At 37.0% G+C, this 20224-nt stretch overlaps 1 protein-coding gene across 5 annotated transcripts in view; it reads left to right on the top strand.

Moving 5' to 3' along the window:
* LOC115443872 (NPC intracellular cholesterol transporter 1) overlaps positions 1-20224 on the top strand; it is a 75177-nt gene that overhangs the window by 51269 nt on the left and 3684 nt on the right. Inside the window, exons 7-25 of one of the 5 annotated variants that reach the window (XM_030169458.2) lie at positions 516-575; positions 2681-2878; positions 3231-3372; positions 3889-4028; positions 4670-4844; positions 5375-5546; positions 5760-6021; positions 6441-6642; positions 7066-7266; positions 7667-7835; positions 8156-8378; positions 9030-9173; positions 9723-9931; positions 10196-10471; positions 10878-10973; positions 11272-11466; positions 11852-11939; positions 13859-13941; positions 16481-16825. In XM_030169458.2, coding sequence (XP_030025318.1) covers positions 516-575; positions 2681-2878; positions 3231-3372; positions 3889-4028; positions 4670-4844; positions 5375-5546; positions 5760-6021; positions 6441-6642; positions 7066-7266; positions 7667-7835; positions 8156-8378; positions 9030-9173; positions 9723-9931; positions 10196-10471; positions 10878-10973; positions 11272-11466; positions 11852-11939; positions 13859-13941; positions 16481-16492 — 3047 coding nt within the window. In that variant the 3' untranslated portion in view covers positions 16493-16825. Of the gene's footprint in view, positions 1-515; positions 576-2680; positions 2879-3230; positions 3373-3888; positions 4029-4669; positions 4845-5374; positions 5547-5759; positions 6022-6440; positions 6643-7065; positions 7267-7666; positions 7836-8155; positions 8379-9029; positions 9174-9722; positions 9932-10195; positions 10472-10877; positions 10974-11271; positions 11467-11851; positions 11940-13858; positions 16826-20224 lie in introns of those variants that run through there. The other 4 variants (XM_030169459.2, XM_030169456.2, XM_030169457.2 and 1 more) reach the window with 4 other exon arrangements.

Raw genomic sequence — 20224 nt, 5'->3', positions numbered from 1 at the left:
TTATAAACAACCGAAAATAAAATTGTTTTTTTTTTTGCTGCGTAGTTTCTTCACACGTGGTAAGCGGTGTTTAGTTAGAGTACACACTGACGAGAGATGATTATCCCTTGCAAGTCGACACAAGTATGTCTGTTATATAACGGTTGCGTGCTGAAAGTTAAAGGTGAAATAGATGGCTCCTAAGTAAACTATCGTATCTAAAAAAATAGCGACTTTCACGTTTTTAGTATTTTGTTGTCTAAGTCCTGTTTATTATCAAAGCCATTTTTTTTATAATGGTTTAGTAGTAAAGAATACTTACATAGCGTAACGCTAAAATGTTTTTTTTATTTGTTTGGAAGACAGTACCCTATATAACGTAAAACAAAAAAAGTGAAAATCACAATATTTTCAGATACGTTAGTTTACTTTGTAGTTTGTAGTCATCGAAATATAGTTTTGTTTACACCGTCGTGTTGTGAGCGATGGTAGTCGATAGTCGCACTAACGCGGTCTGGGTGTGTGGTGGTGCACAGACGGGTGGCGCGGCGAGCGAGGCGCCGGGCCCGAGGCCAGCCCGCTGCATCACCGGGCCAGTACGTACACTCACACACGTGCTATGTGCTGCTCACTGGCGTACACACACACACACGCACAATACACAAAGCACTCACACGCACACAATACACAAAGCACTCACACTTACACACTACATAAAGCACTCAGACGCACACAATACATGAAGCACTCACACGCACACATGCATGAAAACATTAATTCCGTTTATTATATTTGTTCATACATACAGTGTTACTGTATGTAGTGTGCTTACTGTAGTAAGCCATATTTACTTTCTTTTTTAAATTATAATAATTTACACACTATTAGTATTTACTCACAGTAATTAATCCATGTTACTAAATTAAACCGTGCAAGTCACGCGGCGTATTTATCACCGCATGACTTGCACTCGTGTGCACTGTCAGCTATGGACATGGGCACTGGCGAAGCCGGTATAAACCGGTTTTCTGCGTACGCGACGATCTGCCAGTGCTCGTGCACATGTATCCCTTTTTTGTAGTAGCGTACCTGACAGAGCTAAAGTATGACTCTTTTTCTCTTTTGCTGATGTGCTGGAAGATAAGCTTTGCCATTACCATTTATCATTGCTTTACTTTATTAAAATGACATATATATAACGGAGCGCCTGTCTCAGCAGTATTTTTTAAAATAGTGACGTCAGCAGAACTGACGTCACTACCATCATCGATCGGGTTACTCATAATGGATATTCTACGAGCGTAGCCTTTTATATTAAATTATAGACCAATATAAAATAACCAACACTGTAAATGATACACTCAAAATAAAACAAACACCAAACTATCAAAATAATTAAATGTAATACTCACACTTATTGCTTGATGTGCTCCAGGCGAAATTTCAGGAATAAATTGAATTTTCGCCACGAGCTCACAATATTTAAACAAACGGCATAGGAGTCAATACACTTTCCATATTAAGGAATACACCCGTAATGAAATTTAGCGGCACTAAATGTTTTTGCCTGTTAATTCATTACGAGCATTTACAAAAGTATTCCGATTATTAAATCACTGTTAAACTATTGGAATTATTTAGAATACTTTTTATAAGTGTTGTTTCCGCCGCTTTCCGTTATTTTAAGATCCGTTATTGTAGTTATTTTCTAAGCTTCATAAAATGTTCTAAAAACACAATCATAATTGTTTTTAAATTATAACATGAATTTTACTATGTTTTGTTCGACTTATAATTAACTGTCACACTTATTGAGTAATAATTCACTACATAGAAATGTGGTTAATTTAAACCCTTTAAAGATGTGTTAAAACTAAGTTATTACTCATTATAAATGTAAAAATGAATTTAGGCATAGTTTGTTTGCTTTACAATCCCTGTTTTAACTATATTGATTAATAGTTTGTTGCTTAGAAAAATAACACACTACAACTCCTTATTTTTATCAAAGTAACAGTAAAGTTCATTTTATACTCATGAAAATGATAGAATAATTGTAACCAACAAAATATGGTAATTACTGACACTTATTGGTGCCAATTTATGACATGTTTAATTAATAAAATTGTATTACGTCGACATATACATAACTAAATATTACGTACTCATATATTCTACACCAAAAACAGGACATATAGACAATGTTTTGCGTGTGTGCTTTTGGTGGTTCGTTGTTTTCGTGTTTCGTTTAGTGTGTTTGTTATCTCCCGTTATTTAAGTGTATTTATTTAACCGTAAAAACCCTTTTATATTTCGTATGTTCATTGCTTTTTTTACAGTAAAAAAGAATTTTGTACCTTCGGCTGTTTTCCTTTGTTATAGACAAAATATATTTGTTCTATTTTGTTGATGTATTTGTAATGTGTATTTGTGAACAAGTGAGCTTTTAATGTATTATTTACAATTGAGGAAGAAATACTTACCTGTAAAGAACTGTACATATTTAGAAATTACAATATAACCTTAAAGATGCTATGTAAATAAATGCTATTTTACCTATTACCTTAATTTATATAAAATTTCTTTCCAAACATACTAGAGAATTTTAAAAAGAATCCACCCTTGTAATCGTAGTCCACGAATTGATTTCTTCCTCAATTGTGCAATAATAGCGTTATTGACATGAGGGTTATTATAACAGGCGTAGCTTCAGAGAACAACCAAGAGATGTCGTCTCCGCCGCCGGCGGGAGGCTGGGCGGAGGAGCAGGCGGAGGGCGGGCCGGCCGCGGCCTCGCTGTTCGAGAGGCTCGGCGCCGCCACCGAGACGCACCTCGAGGACTTCTTCCAGTGGTGGGGACTCAACATGGCCTCCAGGCCGTGGCTCGTGCTGTTTATGGGTCAGTGCAATGTGCATTCTACTACGTTTAAGAAAGTTCATACAATTATTTAAGAGTACGTAATGGATAATGATTTATTTCTTGAAGTTGTTTACTTTCTTTCATAATTAATGGATGTTGTAATGCTGATTTAATAAGATACTAAGTTTAGTCATAAATTGGAGATATAATGTAGCTGTAATCAGGACCAGAGTCAATGATTTTCAGCCAGAATTTGTATGTGTAGTCGTCCCAACCAACATTGTCTGGCTCAGCTGTCCACTCAAATTGTTGAAAAGTTGTACTAAAAAGGAGATATAAAATATGTTGTATTACAATATGTGACAAGTAATTAGTTGTTAATGTCTTGCAGGTCTGTGCGTGGTGGTGGGTCTCGGCCACGGCATCCGCTACTTGGACGTGACCACCAACCCCGTGGAGCTGTGGGCCTCGCCCAACTCGCGCTCGCGCCTCGAGCGGGAGTACTTCGACTCGCACTTCGAACCGTTCTACAGGTACCCAGTACTACCTTATAGTACCTAGTAATGCCATAACATGCTGATAGCCTAGTTGGGAATCGAACTGACTGAAAAAACCAAGGGCACACTTCTGATTTTTTTGTAGTTACGTCTGTATTCTTTGCCAATTATCGTTTGTTATTCGTTGTGAAAAAAATATATGGAAGGTAGACGAAATCTGCCAACAGTATGATGGGCTAAAGTCTAAACAATTGGTAGTAGAAGAAACTGGTTGTAAGCAATACGATAGTATAGAATCGGGTTGCATTTATATATTTTGTAAATTAGTGATATCTTTCTCTGGTCGGTTCCTCATGTCTGAGGATCGTGGTCAGCATCAGGGTTGCGTCTGGAGCAGATGACGTGCCTCCACCGGGTTCTGTCTAGCGCGTTTCTTATCTCTGTAGAATTTTAAGGACGATGAGTTAACTTGAACGGTCCATCTCGTCGGTGAATGACCGCACAATCTTTAACCTTCGGTGATAGAAAATGATGATATTCTCTATGATTTAGAACCGAAATGCTGATCATCAGCTCTAAGGGTCTGCCGAAGATCGAGCACACCACCCCCGCCGGCGACACCATCACCTTCGGACCCGTGTTCAACTCCACCTTCCTCAAAGACGTACTGGACTTACAGAACAAAATCTTGGGTGAGTGTCACTAAAGACAGATTTCTATATATTATTTTTATTTATTTACTTACTAAAGCTACTTTTGTGTCTCAGGTGGATATAAATTATTATCTTTTCAAATTTATTTATTGGGACTCTCAAAGCACGTAGATTTTGCTCTCTTCGTGGCAACTTCGGTATAAAAGTGTACATCAAAATTCTTGTAAATGCAACATTGCCTAAATCATCGTTAATACGTCGATACATTTTCATGTATTCATGATATTATAGAAATTGAATTCGTTTATGGATATTATATAAAGATTCCCCTTCTAATGGTCGTCTGGTAGAGATCGTCTAGAGCGATGAGACCGCCATTTGTACCACCGAGGTTTTAACTATTTTCATAATATGTATGCATATTTGTTTTGTATTTTGATATTTATGGTGTACAATAAAGTTTTAACTCATTTTCCATTGGAATGTTAGCCGGCTAACATGACAGCTACATGACATTACGCGTGTCACGGATAAATAAACTTATTATGTAACAAATAATAAGGTTATATTCCCGTGACACGCGTAATGTCATGTAACTGTCATGTAGCTGACATGTTAGCCGGCTAATATGTCAAGCATTAAGTAGTTAAATAAATAAAGATTTCTTTGTTTTTTTCCAGCATTAGGCAATGAGACAGGCATCGAAGACATATGTTTCGCGCCGATAACGTCGCCGTTCCGCGGCCCCACGGAGCCCAAGGACTGCGCCATGCAGACCGTGTGGGGTTGGTGGCAGAACGACATCGACAACTTCGAGGAGGACACGTATCTCGACCACGTGGCCGTTTGCGTCGGGTGAGTCGCGTCACACTGTTCAAATACTAACACCCTTATTCATAGACGTTATTTATCTAAGGATGGAGCATTGCTGTGATAATAAATCTGTTTCTCAGTGCTGACGGCATGGCAGCCTTCGCAGTGCGTAGACGTAGGGCCGTTGTGAATGGCTAATATTGAGATACAACTTGAATCAAGTTGGCTGTCAGATAAACAAAGTAGAGAAACAGACTTATTATCAAAGCAATGCGCCGTCCTTAGATAAATAACGTCTATGAATAAGTGAGTAATTCTATACTCAATTTCTTTATGAATTTTAAAAGTAACGGCTAAAGGTTGGATACTTGTGTCCGCCCGGATAGCGACCGTAAAACCTCCGTAGTGGCCCACGTGATTGGTTTCGTTATTAGCCTGTGAATATCCCGTTTCAAACTGGTCTCATGTCAGTCACACTATCTAAACGCCATTAGGATGCAGTAGGGTCACCATGTCGAGCGTTTTTAAAATTGTATCGGTAATGAGATAGTCGTTGTACGCGTGTGTTGCAGCAACCCGTACAACCCCGACTGCCTGTCGGACTACGGCGGGCCCGTGCTGCCGGCCGTGGCGCTGGGCGGCTTCCTGGCGCCGGCCGAGCCGCTCAGCAAGCGCGCGCGCTACCACGACGCCACCGCGCTCATCATCACGCTGCTCGTCAACAACAAACACGACCCCAAACAGGTAACACAACATTACATTTTACGAACCACCTACATTCGACATGATGGTAATGATTAGCGACCTCGAAGACACATATATTGCATCGCTGTCGGCTTTGTAACAGTGGTAAAAAAAGTTGGTTCAATAAGCATTGCAAAAAATCCCGGTTAATTGAAAAAAAAAACAAGCAAGCAAAGATACAGAACTAACTGAAATGTTTTTTTTTTATTCTAGCTGGCACCAGCACTGGAATGGGAGAAGGAGTTCATACAATTCATGAAGAACTACACGGAGACGCAAATGCCTCCCTACATGGACATCGCTTACACTTCAGAGCGATCCATCGAAGACGAGCTTGAACGCGAATCGTACTCGGACATATCGACTATCCTCGTCTCTTACTTCATCATGTTCGCGTATATCGCCATCTCGCTCGGACGTTTTACTGGATTCTCGAGGTTGCTTATCGACAGTAAAATCACACTCGGTCTTGGAGGTGAGTTTATCGATATTTAAAAAGTTGTTATATTCATTTGATTTATCGATATTTCAATATAATTTTGACGAAGTTTTGTGTGCTAGTTTCCCTACATACAGTGTATGTTCTGGTGTAATTACGTGTTGTGTAACTCTATCGATTATTTATGTTATTTTATCGACACTGCATTTAAATATGTTATTTATTTTTTTGTAATTTTACTGAAGATTAGGTAATTGCAATAAAACTACTTAAAAGATTTTTATGTTCCGATATGTTTAATTAGCTAAATTATTTGACAAATTTTTTTTTTAAAGTCCTCCTTATCGTGTTGGCATCTGTGGTGTGTTCAATCGGGTTATAGAAATAAAATGATTTAAAGGATTTTTACATTTCGATATGTTTAGTTTATGTAACTTAACTTTTTTTTTCCAAAGGCGTCCTTATCGTGTTGGCATCTGTGGTGTGTTCGATCGGCGTGTTCGGTTTCGTCGGCGTGCCGGCCACGTTGATCATCGTCGAGGTTATCCCGTTCCTGGTGCTCGCCGTCGGAGTCGATAATATCTTCATTCTGGTGCAGACTAATCAGAGAGACGCCAGGCGGCCCAACGAGTCTGTCGCTGAGCATATTGGAAGGACGTAAGTCCATATAATGATTTCTTATGTTTACGCGAATGTTAGACATTAAAATTAAATTACTTTTCGGATTTTATCGCAATAACAATATAAAAAACCTGGGTTAAAATCCGAAAAGTAGTTTAATTTTAATGTAAGTTGTATAATTATATGGTAATATTGGTCCTCAATTTTAACCTTTTTTTTGTGACAGCAAAGTAGGTATGGTTTAGCTTTTCGGACAGAGTGAGTTACAAAGTTTTATTTGAGAAAAGAAACATGTTTAGATTGTGTTTTATATTGAACATGGTGAGATCGAAATGAATTAAAGCGATAATGATAATTTATATTTGTGAAAAAAAAAAAAATATAGAATAATTATACTAAATTTGAGGAAGTGGCTTGTTAGTAACACAGAGCGGAGATGATTGACCGTTGTTGTGGCAGGCTGGGCCAGGTGGGTCCGTCGATGTTCCTGACGTCGGTGTCGGAGGTGGTGTGCTTCTTCCTGGGCGCGCTGTCGGACATGCCGGCCGTGCGCGCCTTCGCGCTGTACGCCGCCGTGGCGCTGCTCGTGGCCTTCCTGCTGCAGGTCACCTGCTTCGTGGCGCTGCTCGCCGTCGACACGCACCGCCAGAACGCCAACAGGTACCGCCACACCACACACCACACTACCACTTGCCGTGATTGTTTACATCGTTAAAGTTGCTTGCCCAAGTCGATTTCTGCAAGTCATCTTGCTAGTCTAAATCCAGCTTAACATTAGCAGCTGATATATGGAATACTTCATAACCAGTGCCATATTTACATTTTTATGAGTGTAGGCCACTTTATTTCCGCCGCCCCATGTATGTAGGTTTCTAAAATACTTAATAATTTTCCATTTGTTTTTATTATAGAAGACACTAAAGTTAAATAAACGAATGATTAATTAAATCTAGTGAGCGTCCTCTGAAATCTGCCGCCCCTAAAAGGCTGCAGCCCATAGACTGCAGGCTAAACCGCCTATTTACAAATCCAGGACTGTACATAACTATTATTCCAACAGATTTGACATTTTCTGCTGCGTGCAAGGCACTAAATCGGAGGTGGTAGAAGGGTACGACGGCACGCTGTACAACCTGTTCAAACACTTCTACGTGCCGTTCCTGATGAAGCGAGAGGTCCGCGCTTCCGTCATGATCATATTCTTCGCTTGGCTGTGCTCTTCTGTCGCTGTGAGTATATTTAAAGGATAAATTGATCATTTGGGTCTGAGACGGTACCGATGTAAATATGAACAGGAAGAATATCATGCAGGTTAAGACACAAATTACAAATATAGATGCACATATTGCAAGTGTATAAAAAAGCAATTTCGTCCACTTTGACATTTATGAAATAAATTGCCGTGTCTTTAAATCTATAGGTTTTGAAAATCTAACCTAAAATATTTTTTTCTGAACCCACTTTACTTTACAAAAAAAATCAATTCATATCTAGTGATTAAAAAAACCTTCCACTTATTTTCTATTCAAATTAACATTTTCCTTTGCAGGTGGCTCCGCACATAGACATCGGTCTTGATCAGGAGCTGTCGATGCCGCAGGACAGCTTCCAGTTGAAGTACTTCCAGCACCTGACGCGGTACCTGAACATCGGGCCGCCGGTGTACTTCGTCATCACCGAGGGGCTTGACTATTCCGACCGAGGGACGCAGAACATGGTCTGTGGAACTAGATTCTGTAGGCCGGACAGTGTCGCCAATCAGCTGTATGCTGGTTAGTATTTATATTTGCTATTCTAATGTATATTTTGCCTTAAATTAATTAATACTGATTGACAGATGTCGTAAGACAATATACCACTTTTGATAACTTCAAATCCAAAAAAACCCAGCTGTTATACTAAAAAATTACATTTGTTTATCTTGAATTTCAAATTCCTTCAATCTTTGTAACATCTGCTTCAGTATGCGATTAACATTTATTCGCGTTCGTATCTGATAAAAGCGTTAAGTTATTTCCTTCGAGCTAGGCGCTCTGACTTCGCTGAGCTTATATCTCTCCTATGATTAGGTGATGGGTGCGGTTATGTGGCAAATTTTGCATGTATATTAATGTAGGTAATTTACGAAGCCCCAATCCTCCTTATTCTCTATCCCGCACGTTATTTTGACAGTGTGTAACAAGCACGGAACACAACGCGTCATGTTTAGGACTATAGAAATTTGGCTTACAGAATACCATTCCACGCACATTTCTCGAAGATAACATGACACGGCCGCGTTACGCGTTTACACTATCATACAGAATAAGGGCCCTGTTGTAGAAAAGGATTGTGGCCACCAGTGGGACAGTATATACAGGGCTTGTATTATTGTTTGACGACACACCGTGCACCCTTCCTAAGTAATATTCTGTTTGTTCCAGCTTACCGACTACCAAACGAAACATACATAGCGCAGCCGCCGAACTCATGGCTCGATGACTTCTTCGACTGGGCTTCTATCCCGTCCTGCTGCAACTATTTCCCCACCAACAGCAGCTTCTGTCCCAGCGATATCGGCAGTCGCGGTGAGTGCAATGTTTATACCGGTAGCCAGCTTTAATACTCACTAATTGATTAATGGCCAATTTTGATAAACGATTCTAATCTTAATATTCGATTTAATACCGAAAATAAACCAATTATAAAAAGTAATTTACAAGCAATAATAGTCAATAATACTTTATTCTAATTGGCCTATTTACATAATCGATCGGGAAAGAGCGATTGGGATCGTTTATTAAAAATGGCTGTTGATCTGTTGTGTGACACTATAATGTACTTCTGTTACTATGTATAAATATTATACATATAGTTGTCCATTCATTTACAATGTTTTGCGGAACATGAAAAATATGATTACTCTATCTGTCGTTACTTATAACTTGGTAATATACTACTGTTTTCAATAGATTCAAATTATAATCCATTTGTAGATATGTTAATAAAAAAACTTGTTAAGATTGTCCTTTTTTGTCACACATTGAAAAATCTGGTTGAAATTGTTTATAGAAAATGGGTGTAAGTTACCATTAGATAATCTTATTAATTTGTTTAACAAATACATTTCCCTCCAGGCGGCTGCATGCACTGCAACATCTCGCTGACGGGGTTGGACCAGCGGCCCGGCCCGTCAGACTTCTCGCACTACGTGCCGTACTTCCTGCAGGACAACCCGTCGGCCTTCAGCGGCTGCGTGAAGGGCGGCCACGCTGCGTATGCGCACGCCGTCAACTATCGCCGATACAACGCCACCGCCGCCACCGTCGGTGCCACCTACTACCAGGTACTGCAACATACCTCTGCTTCTGATCATCAAAGTTATTCGTGTTTTTTCACAAACGTTTCGGATGGTGGATAATTAAATAGAATGTTGAGACTTTGGGAAGATAAGGTTTATTTGGCGTTTGCGGTAATAATATTTAAAAAATATAACTTACTGCAAGAAAATTCAATAAAAAACATTTTTTTTTATAGTAACACTTTAGTTACCGTTATTTTATTTTGATATCTAATTTTCTGCTTCTATATAACTGTGTTGCACTCCCAGGGCTATCACAGCGTGCTGAAGACCAGCCAGGACTACTACTCCGCCCTGCGAGGAGCCCGCGCGGTCGCCGCCAACCTCACCGAGACCCTCAACAGGAATCTCAACGAGGGCGGATACAACACCACCGTCAGCGTGTTCCCGTACTCTGTGTTCTACGTGTTCTACGAACAGTACCTGACCATGTGGCCTGATACTCTCAAGTCGATGGGTATCTCTGTGCTGTCGATATTCATCGTCACTTTCATATTGATGGGCTTCGATTTGTTCTCGGCTTTGGTGAGTATGTTTTTGGTATTTAATTGTGTTGAAACGCTGTTTTGTTTTATAGAGTGTTAATATTTAACCACCTAGTATGAGTATTTTTTAGCTACTTATATGTTATAAAAAAAATTGTAATTGTTTTCGAATATAGGTTTATAAATCATTTCATCCACGAAGACCTGCCCTACTACTTTATGTAATCGTTTAAAGTGTACGTGAGCAGTATGAGTGCAGTTGCACACTATGATAGATAGTGTTGAGGCTGAGGCTCGGCTCGGTTCCTTCGCCCCGCAAAACCCCGCGACCTCGTTCAATAGGTGATGGGGTGCGTCTTCGTGGATGAAATGAACTTATATTTATAGTGAAACCATTCATAAACTTTATTATTTACAGTAACTTATAAAATGTTTTTTTTTCATAGGTTGTAGTGGTCACAATCACGATGATAGTGGTGAACCTCGGCGGTCTCATGTACTGGTGGGGAATCAGCCTCAACGCCGTGTCACTTGTCAACTTGGTGAGTTATTTTTCATATGAATTAGTTATATGCAAGATTTTTTTTTAAATTATAATATTTTATTGAATTTTTCGGTTATGTCATACAACAATTCTCGCCTATCGCGGCTTTTTACAGGTGATTATTTTTTTGTATATAAATGGTTAAACTTTTTTTAGTATCTGTGAAAAAACTTGTATTTGATTGTTGCTTAGGCGAGAAAGGTTTTTTTAAAGTTCGTTCAATAATTGCAAGAACAAGGTAAGACAATGACTAGATATGAATGAGGCGGATAGTGTAGTGTGCGTGCGCGTGGCAGGTGATGGCGGTGGGCATCGCGGTGGAGTTCTGCTCGCACCTGGTGCACAGCTTCAGCGTGTCGCGCGGCGCGGGCCGCCTCGAGCGCGCCGCCGAGTCGCTCACGCGCATGGGCTCGTCCGTGCTGTCCGGCATCACGCTCACCAAGTTCGGCGGCATCATCGTGCTCGGCACCGCCAAGAGCCAGATATTCAGCGTGAGAATAACTATTGTATCATACAGGCATAACAAACCACTCCACTGCATTTGATGGTAAGCCGAGTGGGGTATAGATAAAATGTCGATTGACGAGAGGTGTTTACCCCTTCCCAATTAACACAATCAGGCTGGTGAATCCCTATGCTAAACGGTTATCAGTACTATACAATATTAATTGGATTTTGAATATGTAATAATTTTTATATTTATACATATTACATTCATTAAAATCGGTTTGAGGTCTTTTAAAACAAATTTATCGATTAATTTGTCCTGCACTATCGATAATTTAAATCAGAAAACATAACTATAATAATTCAGCCGCAGAGTATTGACACGTTGACTATCGATATATATTGAAAAAATAGTGACATTGTGCGCAGGTTTTCTACTTCCGTATGTACCTCGGCATCGTGCTGTTCGGCGCGGCGCACGGACTCATCTTCCTGCCCGTCATGCTCAGCTATATCGGTAAGTGAGCGGACGATAACCGACGCGCAACTTGACACAACACTATCCGCCATTTTCCATAAACGACAGATTGCTTAATTCGATCCATCGACAAAATTAACCAATCAGAATGATTTTTGAATGGTTATAAATGGAACTATTTTGATTGGTATACTTTCAGTATCGGTTCGGAAATTGATATAGAAATCGCTCGTTGAAAAGAGTCGTTTATTATAATAGGTGAATAAATGGATAGTAGGTACACGACTTGGTAATAATATATTGAGCTAGTAGGTATATGACCAATAATAAGAGATGCTAGCGTTTCATTTAAGGTGGCGGTAAAAATATCGACCTGGTATTGCCGATGTTCGTAGTTGATATCATTTACCATTAAGAAATAGTTCTTTCCATCTTTTGAAGTTTGCACTAAAAAAGATCTTATTATAAGGACAGAACGTTAATTATATAACTTACCCCCGCTCTACAGTATTCGAGGGATAAACTACAAAATCAGTTTAGAATCCTTTCACCACTATATTTTAATGTCATTTTATATTTTATAATATGTATTATAATTAATGTAGATTTTAATGTTATTTCACTATACTATAATATAATATGTATTTTGTTGTTGTGGTAGACATATGTCAAGTTACGTGTCGGATTTTATTTTAAACACCACACATCACAGCTTTGCGATCAGAACACTAATTCGAAATGTGGTATTTGTTGCTGGTTTGTTCATTTTTTGGTGGCGGGTATCTGGGTTATTGCACTGAGGGTTGATAGTGAATCGTGCGAATATTTTGAATACGTCGCTCGGTTAAAAAATAGGCTTCATGTAAAATTTAATGGATTTAAGCTATGTATATACTTCAACTAACGAGTGACTAGAGAAAGTATGGGATTATCCTTCGATATCTTGCGTAAGTTCAATCATTATTTCGATCTTCCAAAACTTTGAAATCAACCCAGTAATATGTAAATTAAGTGTTCTCATCACAAATTATTTTTTCATCAAACACACATACACAATATCTGTCATACACTTAGTTTTAGCAAATGACTACTTCAATGCATGCAGTGTCTCTTGTTTTATTTTTTTATTTGCATATTTTTTTGAGTTCTTGCTTGTATATTGGACCTTTTTGAAACACAACTTACATGAATCAGTTTAATCATCTCGAGGGTTACTAATGAACGATGTTTTAAATGGCATGATGATGAATGTATTGATTTAAATGATTTTTTTTAACTTTGTTTTGATGACTCAAAATAATGTGAAGTGTTCGATATCATGTCGAGTATAATTTTTGGAAATACTCGAAGTTCAGTTATGCTTGCTACAATGGTTTGAACGGCCATCCAAACTGATTCAGTGACCCATATAATGTGACATTATGGGCCTATTTAGCATATATTTGATATATAGAATATCGTTTTCATGGCAGTGGTGATCACATAAGACCCTCTAACTGGTATCTATAAAAATAATATCTATGTTCTCCAAAGGTATCTTCGACTCTTTTACGTATTAAACAATGTAGATATGTCAGTCTATATATTTGTCGTTTCACATCGATAATGCGGTAGGTATCACTAGTGCGTTACTAACAACAGGTGCGAACGCTTTTGTATCGACAACAGGTAAAAGTGACCACTTGTTTACATCGCCAGCATGACTTCACCGCTTCTCTATATTTATGTTGCTGTGTTTATCAATTATCGAATGATATCTATATTTACTCAATGCCTTTTATCTTTCAAATAATCAGAATAACGGTTTGTCATGTCATTTTGACAGATGTCAAATCTGACACATGTCAAGCGATGTGTGAAGATCGTGAAAGTAATGATGTTGCTAAAACACTATAGTTGTAGTGTACAGTAACAGTAAGGTGGAAGTGGACAGTGCGGACGAATATGCATGTTTTCAGGTTCGCCGGTGAACAAACAGAAACTGGCCAATCAGATGCTCCGCGGCAAGGAGATGGGCGTGGCCGAGACCTCACTCACACGAGTAAGAAACGGCACCCGGCAGCCCTACAGACAATATAACTTTGACACGCTTCTTGCGTGAACTTGAACGTACACGTTAATGGACGCACGATATAACAACATAATTAAATACACACATTCGAGAACGGAGAAAAATATTCGCAGCTGTTGCAAATTTTTTTTTTTTGCATATGCACTCGTGCATTTTCGCTTGACGGCTATAGTGCAATCACATTTGGCATTTCGTTTCAACATATTGTCGCTCGGTTCTCGAGTGTTTGCGAACTCGTGTCTCGTCCATTCTCGTCGCAAGTTCATCACTAACGCATCTGTATTGTACATAAGTGGTTAGGCTTACAGCTTTTGTGAATCATTCGAAAAGTATTCCATATAAATTATTTATCCATTAGTCAAGTTATTCGAGTTTCATTGATCGTAAGGCGAAGTATAAAATCAGTATTCTAAAGCGCTGTGTGGCCTCACTACTTAAACGTTCGTTATTTTGTGACTTAGCGTAACTAAGCCCTCGTACAACTGGCGTTTTACAAACGTTCAGTTGCGATACTATTCCGTAGTTCGAAGGATCGTCCATAAAGCACGCATTGGCTCTCGGTGGCGGGTTTAATCTAGCACTTAGATTAACCGACAGATGGCGTTGTAAGTATCGATGGATAGTTACAATGACGTGAGATTCTTTAAAAATTGATTTATCAGCAAAGTATTTTAAAATTATTTAAATTGCTCTTTAGTGTTGCACCATGTCGATTAAAATAATCTGATAGAATTTAGAAATGAAATTAAGATGGTATTCAGGCGCGTGTAGCCGACGGCTTTTGGGCGATTATGCGTATTACGCTTATCGGGATTAGTTTGCAGAAAGTCACAAAAAAGCCGGGGATACGGTTCTATTTACACTTAAAGCATTTATTCAACGAATATATATGGCAATATGTCAACTAATCGAATCACGGCTATATATTGCGAAACACGAGGGGTCGGTATCTAACCGTAAATGGTATATGGCACACCCTTTATACGATAAAATCTAATTTTTATAATATAATGTGCATGATTAGAAATCTTTGTGTCTAGATATGTATAGATAACGATCATTCCTATTATTTTCGAATTTATATTTTTTTTTCTTAATTTTATTTATCTAAATGTTATATTGAAATTGTCTTGTGTCACTGCCTAAGTTTTTGACGCACTTTACTGTACCTTTATCACGTTTTTACGACACTCCAATTTTATCTTTGTGTGCACATTACGTTTCATAGGAATATAACGTGTTGAAGTACTTATTTTCGTACTTAATTTTATCGAAGTACTGTAAAGGCGAGGCAACGACATGGGCTAATTTACCTATTCGATAAAGTGTTAGATTATTCACTGAAGGTGTAAGTCACAATGACAGTACCCGTCGACGATGCTCTGTGTCGGTGTTGACTCGTTAATCAACCTCAAAGAAAGATGTTCTGTATTTACAAAGCATCAATTGAAGTAATATCAATAAGAAAAAGAGAATTTACTGTTTATTTTAAAGTATGCAAAGTTTTTAATGTTATAAATAAAAATTAACACTGCCCTAATTATATGATTTTTATAATAAACATTGGCAGAAATTTGTATGGTAGAAAATGAGCAATGGCAACACTAAAGCGAGCACGATCGTCAACGGGTGGTCAGCATAGAAGCGATGCCTTTACGCCTACAATGCGCAATTAGATTCCATTAACCCAATATAAGTGATACTTGCTTGTTTGTGTTATTTATTAGTGCGCTTCACGTGACAGCGTGGTTTATCGATGTTAGAATATTATGTCGTAATATTATATGTAGTATGTGCGAGGAATTGACTAGTGTGTGAGACAATGCCTTGGTTGATAAATTTATTTAAGGGGCGATGTTTAAGTTACTGATTGTCTATACTAATATATTCACTAGCCAATGAAATTAAAATATCGCTTAGTGAGACATAATGACACCAAAACTACATTGGCCGTTATTGGCGACGTATGTAGGTTTAGAAAATTTCTATGTGATTTATACCAGTCGGTTATGGTTGAAAGTAGATATCGGTTTAAAGCATATGTATTAAAATAATTTAGAACAATTATAGTCGTAAAATTTCTGTATTAACATAGCATAAGTGGGTTAATTTAATTCTAGCATAAACTTTAATAAATTGACATTGCATGTTAAATATCATTATGGTCACAAGGAAAGGTGTTGGTTATAGAGGAAATTTGTTACACTACAGTATTGCCAGCAAAAAAAATTTACTAAATTGGTAGGTTTGAAAATGACCTTTGCAATTTATCTGGCAACACAAGAATGACAAATGGCTTCTATAAATTGTAGTATTATGTGTACGAGTCAATTTCTTCGCGGCATATATTAGCTTTGTGTAGTGCACATTGGTTTATTTTATTTTCCTCAATGGTCTAATACTGGGTACAGAGTGTATACATGGTCACTAACGGTGGTAAGGCCGGATTGGTGCTGGTTCAAGCTCCCGTTGTGAAAGAACGTTAAAAAAAGGAGCCGTCTCTTTGCAGGTACGTCTGTAAAACGTCACCGAAATAAGAATATTTATTAATTAGTTGAATGTAATAATTGTTCTATTGTGCAAATGATCTGTACATTGTGATCGCATTGAGATTTGGTTCGAACGCCCCTCTGAGTTCCTAATTAAATTGTATTGATATTATGTATACATTTAACTTGTTTAAGTGGATTATTGTAAAGCAACGCTCCACGCCTCAAGGTGGGGCTGAATAGAGGAATCTCCTTCTTAACTATAGTACTTAATATAGAGGGTGTAGTGTTTCTTATCCAAAGGTAAAGGCTCATGTACCGACATAGATTATTATTGTGATAGATAATAAATTATGTTTTTTTAATTTTTGTTTTATTTTAAGTTACGCACCTTTGCATGCGAGAGCACGGCTCGGTGTTGCCCGCGTTATCATCGCATGTGTTGCCACTGCGTGGATGTTGTTTGTTTGATATTTCATATTACATTAAAACCATTTTAGTTTCGTAAACTATGTTTGGCCACCAAACAGAAATTACATATCGATGCAGTGTAGATTAAAGTAGAAAACAGTTTGTTTCATCATTGATTTTAAACAAGAATATGATTATTATATCAAAATACTACAATACAAGTAAATGTAAAAGGAAATATAAAAGTGAATGTCATGAAATCTGAATATAATTTCAAATAAGTATCAAACTTAGTATTTCAAAATATTTATTTAAATATTTTTTCGTATATTTTTTATAATAGTATTACGTGATATTGTAATTTCTGAAGTCGTTTGACTGCTAACCTTCATCCCATTTTAGCGAAATGTGCAGTATCTGGTTCTAATAGTTACTAATTACGTACTCGGCGGTTAATATCATCACTTCTATATAAAGATAGGGATCTAATACTTTTCAGTGAGTATGACATATTCGACTTAGAAATAGATTATAATGTTAGCTTTGGCTTTTCAGATCCTTTCTGTCTATCATGTGATATTACGTCTAACTTTCCGATTCTCTTTCTATACTTCGATACGTAATATTTACTGTTGATTACTATACTTTTCCTAAAACAATTCCCTTCAGTAAGTATTTTAACACCTTATATTTTATGGTTATATGAGGTATGGTAATAATTTCTTAAATATAGTAAATTTTCCTACACTTCAAATAGTTACTATATCATTACATCATGATAGTAATATTTCCAAAATAGTTTTTTTATTAGTACCAGATACTGCCTTAAATATATATACATTAAATGTCACATCACATAACATTAGCAATAAAGGTCCAATGTACAATGAACGAATAATAATCGGACATTTCTTTCCATCTGCACATGAAAGGAGCTTCTGAGTCCGAATCAAAACAACGTAAGGAACAATTTTTATTTCAATACAATGCACTTATTAACACAAAAATTGCAGATTAGAAAAATAATTATACAATTTAGGTCCATTTATATTTAGGTTACGGCATTTTAGCTTGTGAACGGAAGTGGTATGCTCTTGCGGAGCTTCTTAACTTAACGCCTTTTTATATAAACGATCCCAATCGCTTCTATAGATGTCGCGAGAATGGACCAATCAGAAATAAGGATTTTGACATGCGTACAAATTACTTTTGATTGGTTTACTTTCAGGATCGAGATTGGGATTGTTCATTGAAAACGAACGTTATAAATATCTAATCTAATAGGTTATAATTGTGTTTATTACAATAATTTATACAGAAAAAGAAACTTAAATAATATAAATACATAACATTGAAAATAGATTGAATAATGCTAAAGTAAAGCCAAATAACGACGTAATTAACTTTTACATTACGAAATAAATTTGAATTTACAATCATGCAGGTTTAACTATAGCTAACAAAACCGGGTTAAATGAATGATACGTACTAAACTCGGTAATATTTTTCATGTTAATATTTATTTTATTATTTTTAAGTAGAATATCTAATGGGTATAACAATCAGCCAGTGTTATTCTTACAAAACAGCAATTTAAACCTTTGTTGACCAATTTCTCTAATCATAATAAACAATAGATTATTGTGTTATTGTAAATTTGCTTTTGGACAGTTTTCCAAATTCTGAGAATGCAGGGCCAATTATAATTGGAACTACGGAGATTTAAATATTATGAACCTATTGCGCCGTCTGAAATACGCAGTGGTATGAAGCCCCAAGTAAATGAATAACTTCGATCTCTCATTTCGAATGCACCTCCTCCGTTAATTTAGTGAAGTATTACATTTATATTTTAAAATATTGTTTCTTACATCGTCAATTGTAGTCAACAGATATACAATCATACAAAATATTGCAGGTAGAAATGGTAAAATTTATAATAAAAATAAATCTACATAACCGTATCATAAATCAGTTATAGTTTCTATACAAAAAAAAGAAGTTTGTAAAAAATAATAAAGCATAAATAATCAAAAAAAAAAACGGCGTAAGAGCATACCTTATATTACCTTCCATAAGGAATTAATATTAAATTGTAGAGCACTAATACCAAAAACTGTAGACAAATCTTGATAAATCGTTTGTACGGTGGTTTAGCAGTAGTCGACTCAATGAAAGTCGGGAAGTTACTACACAATATCGTTTAGATAAACAAACTTATATACTGGGCATGTTAAATAAACAGGGCTGTCATTTAGTATAAGGGCGATCATATTTTTTAAAATCCCGTGTATAGTTTTGAGCTGTTTGCAGGCAATGCACATAAACTGACATTAGTATTGAGTACTGAGGCACAACTCACATGTTTCTTTTTATGGCAGTGTAGATTGTGTTTTATTACCAACCTTATTTAAAATTAATTGGACTGAAATTTAATAATTTTTCACATTATTTTTCGAGTTGACTACTAAACGTAAAGCATTGCCAGTGCCAAAAAATTAGTCCAATAACTTGGAGGCACTCATAATACCTCTGTGAATTGTGATAATATGCTATCTGTAACTTTAAAGTAGTTCAGACACAGCCCTGTTCAATATGTTTCCAGGATTCTAGTGAAATACCTTTTGATAGATAACACAAGCACTCGACAATCATGATTCATAGGTGCACAATGTTCGATGCAATTCATTTATAAGTATCATCATATATTAACATATATAATAATGCATGTACTCTTATGTACTTTCATAGCATTAAAATAAGATAGGTCTGGAGTTATTAACGTTCAAGAATTTGGGCTATTTGGTATAGTAAGTAAACTACTAATATAAAAATAGAATTTCAAGAGATTTAGGTTAGTTTTTAATAATAATTTAGGTAGGTACACACTAACAACATTTAATAACGAGGAATCAACATTTGAATGCATGTATCATGAACGATGAATCCTTGTAAATCAGACCAAGCATGTATGTAATTTATTCCTTTGCATGGGAATAAGAGTCAGATCCCTGATGTAAAGATTTGTAACGTCATAGTAAACTTAGTCACAATGCAGGTGCTTTCGATCAATCGCTCATCTCATAAAACATATAGTTTTTATCAAAACAGTGTTTTAGGATAAATTTCTTGGGCATTAAAATTGTATAAAATGGACCGATAGACAATGGCTCAAGTATTCATTTCGCTGATTTCTCATTTCATATTTTGGACTAGCAGGCCAGCCGAATACGTGATATTTGCGGTAGAAGGTTGAGCGATTGTTCGCATGCACTATAGATGCACTTAGTATCTTCCATACGGGCGTAGTCGGGAGGGGGCCGAGGAGTTGTTAGAGTTCAACCGGTACCCCC

The sequence above is a fragment of the Manduca sexta genome, chromosome 10 (assembly GCF_014839805.1).
Source record: "Manduca sexta isolate Smith_Timp_Sample1 chromosome 10, JHU_Msex_v1.0, whole genome shotgun sequence".
NCBI lineage: Eukaryota > Metazoa > Arthropoda > Insecta > Lepidoptera > Sphingidae > Manduca > Manduca sexta.
The sequence above is the reverse complement of the archived record's forward strand: the minus strand, read 5'-3'. Positions and strand labels throughout refer to the sequence as shown.